Raw genomic sequence first — 3,442 nt, 5'->3', positions numbered from 1 at the left:
AAAAAAAAATCTCAGATCCAAGATCAAAACTCCCGCTCAACTAAAATGGAATAGGATTTCAGGACAAAAAGAGGCAACGTTGCACTTTCTTGGTTATTTTACTTTACTGCTGTTAATTTAGCACGTTCCCAGGAGGCAGGTGGCGTTGGAAATCATTTTATTTTCCTCTCCGTGGCCAGACTATCGTGCAGCCTGGACACCTCGGGCTCGTAGGCCTCCATGACTAACGTCCCGTTGTTATCGAAGAATTTCGCAATGGATTTGGTGAACTCGGCTTCCCTCTGCTGTTTGGTTTTCCCGCTGATGAAAGTCAGCTTCAGGGTGTATTTGTCATCAAACCTGCAGAGAGATTTGAGAGCAGAATTTAAGCCTGGCTTAACCAATAAAAAAAAACAAACAACTGATGAGAAATCCTTGTCTTTGTGAAGGAGAAAGCCCCCAGGTGTGGAGGTCCCCACACAACAGCTACAATGATGCTAATTATAACACAATTAACGATTTTTATACTCTTCGGATTTTTTTTTCCTTCCCCCATTTAAAGAGAAGCGAAACGTGAACATTTGCAGCAGGCAACCGCTTGGCACCGCTCCCATTTCTAGCTCGGAACGTCGATTTTGATGGAGACAAACCAGATTTGTAAGTATAAAAATAAAGGAAAATATTTAGGGTGATCCTACAGAGTGATACGGGTGGAAATGCTGCGTGAGACTGGCGAGCCCGTCACAGATGGCTGTTACTTCTGAGTAATAATATTCTGGGGTGAATATTAATCACGAGTTGCCTGGGAAGCTGCACAGATCAGGGCACAGCAGCCAAGCCTTTGCAGAAGGCTCACATCCCCGGTGTGGAGACACCGATACTGCAGACACCAAGATTTTCCCCCATTTTGGGGGCTTTTCTGCCCTCCTGTGAAGCACGTGGGAGCTAGAGGGGCACGCAGCTAAACCAGAGCAAACGATACCGTTTGAGGCTGGAGGAGAGCTGCCAAACATCATCGGGGTCCATCCCCGCAGGGTCTTTTCTGTGAGCTACGAGGAAAATACTCTTCTCTTTGTATGAGGTATAGATAGTCAGGATTCCCATCATCACAAAATACGTGCAAAAGAAAAGGTTAAGGAAACTAAGAAGCTGCAATGAGAAGTAGAAATTAGGTAGAAATTGCTTCAATCCCCCTCTGGCACCACCACTGAACCACCCCTCGTGACATTATCATTCCAAACACGGTGCTTGGTGGATGCCTCATCAGCACGAGAAATTAAATAATAACTGGGACAGTTTCTTAAGTCTTTGCTGTTGCACAAATCAATGGAAGTGGTGGGGAAAGCGGCAACTCCCTACGTGCTTTCCTGAAAAGGATTTCTCCAGCCACAATAAAATGCTTCATTGGTGAAACCATGAAGTAAAGCGGAAATCACAATGACAAAATAGTTTAATTACTTTGCTAAAACTTTTGGAGCAACATCTGTTGGGAGATAGTGTGGAAAATGTGAGACTAAACAAGCCACAGAATGAATCGCTGTGCACTCCTCCTAAACAGAGATCAAGCAATTAATCTTTCTCATTATTGGAATTAAAGAATTTTTAGTGCTGCAAGATGAATTATCTCAAAGCTTGTGCTGAAAGCCAACCAGAGGAACTGTAGCCTGGAACAACGAAATGACTTGCCCACGATCACGCAGCTGTTAGCAGGACAGTGACTCCCAGGCCAGCAATAAGTTTCCAGGCTCCCAGTTCATGTCGCCTCAGTGGTCCCATCAAAACCACCCTGGAAAACGTGTCTGTCAGCAGCTCTGGGGCAGCACCACCTATGTCACAGACATTTCTGGGTTAAAACCTCTACGGGTGTCTGTCACCGGCCCTCTGAGCACAAACAGGAAGAAAACCAAACCCTGGCTGCGCTGTTATACCGGAAATGTAACAGCTGACTTCTGAATGGAGTTGACATCTAAACATCTAAACTCTGATTTGCAGCACTACCCTCCTAAACGCAGTGTCTCCTTCTCTTTGGCAGAGGTGCTGGCAAGAATTACCTCCATTTTACGCTTCACTCTCAGTACCTGATCTGCTGCATTAGGAAAGAACAGATGTCTCCATAACCAGGCTTTAAGTAAAAAAAAAAAATAACCAACACACAAAACAAACCCCTGAAGCTTTCAAACTCTGATCTTCTGTTTGAGATGAAACCACTTAAGTGGAGTCTCTGTGCAGTGGGTGTCCGAGATCTAAGAAATCTGCCCAACAGTTGGGAGCCTGGAGAGCAGATCGGCTGCCGGCTCCTCTGACAGGAGCTGAATTGCTGCCCAGGCTCCCACATTGCTGCAGGGGAAGGCCGGACCTCCAGATCACCCAAATTTAGGTGCATTACACCCAGACAGGCAGGAATTTTGCCATCACATGAGAACTATTTGATTATCAGCTGATCTCCACACTGCTGGAAGTAAAATTCCCACAAGTCTGAAGATGAGAACACAGAGAAGGGTTTTCTTGTGCGTTATGGGGAAAATAAAACCCTTTTGGTATAAACAAGACAACATACATAAAGGATATGATACAACACAAAAGGCAAGAACAGGTTTGGATTCAGGAAAAGGGTGCAGGTAATCCCAAACCAAAGCTACCATCGCAAAGAAACAAGAGATGGTGCAGATCATGAGGCGGCCGTCGATCAAACGGAAATTTTCGACGTATTTGTACTTCTCCAGGAGAACCTGCGGGAGAAACAACGCAGATGAGTTTGGTTTGTGCTTTTCATAAATTTGACAAACTGCTTCTGGAAAGGATTTAGGTAAAACAATCTTGATTATACGGGTAAACTGAACAGAAACTACGCAGGATTAACGTCTGCATTAATTGCTGATACTCTAAGCACAAATACTGCTTTAGCCACGGGAATCACAAGAGATGCTGAGGAACCAGGACGGCTCCAGGCACTTCACAATCAAACCAAAAAAAGTTTACGCAGTTTTCAAACTAAATCTAGAAACCTAAGAAAACAAGAGTGTTTCCCAAGAGGGAGAAGTCAGCAGTCACAGAACGTACCTTTTTGGCAGAATCGTCCAAAGAATTTTTCACAGCTGAACCATCCCATTTGTCAATTTTTACAGGCTTGTCGTCGATCTTCCACTGCAACAAAAACCAAAGGGAGTTAAGAGATTTTGGCATGGGTTAGCTTTTCATTTTCATACGCCCGTTCCTGCTGTGAGCACAAAGATAGGAGGCAAACCCAGAAAACACGTACGTGTTTGGGAAAACCTGACAAGAGATGGAGAGAACCCGGGGCCTGTTAGACTGCTACATCACGCCAAAAGTCACCCCAGCACCAACGTACCCATTACCTTTGCAGATTTAAACTTATACATCTTGTCACAGGCACTGAAGATATTTGGTGAAGTGACTTTTTACCTCAGCTTTACCCTAATTTTGATTCTGCGTTTGCTGCTCC

General features: G+C 44.6%; 1 protein-coding gene across 1 annotated transcript; it reads right to left on the bottom strand.

Annotated features, from left to right (window-relative positions):
• Positions 1-85: 85 nt before the first annotated feature.
• On the bottom strand, positions 86-3,162 carry SPCS2 (signal peptidase complex subunit 2). Its single transcript, XM_026849590.1, has 4 exons — positions 3,040-3,162; positions 2,548-2,708; positions 962-1,096; positions 86-339 (listed from the first exon to the last, which is right to left on the bottom strand). The coding sequence occupies exons 1-4, from the start codon at positions 3,160-3,162 to the stop codon at positions 153-155; spliced, it is 606 nt and encodes a 201-aa protein (XP_026705391.1). The 3' UTR covers positions 86-152.
• Positions 3,163-3,442: the final 280 nt, after the last annotated feature.

This window comes from Athene cunicularia (assembly GCF_003259725.1).
Source record: "Athene cunicularia isolate RWA chromosome 1 unlocalized genomic scaffold, athCun1 chr1_part1, whole genome shotgun sequence".
Classification (NCBI taxonomy): domain Eukaryota; kingdom Metazoa; phylum Chordata; class Aves; order Strigiformes; family Strigidae; genus Athene; species Athene cunicularia.
Note: the sequence above shows the minus strand (reverse complement) of the source record. Positions and strands in the feature narration are given on the sequence as shown.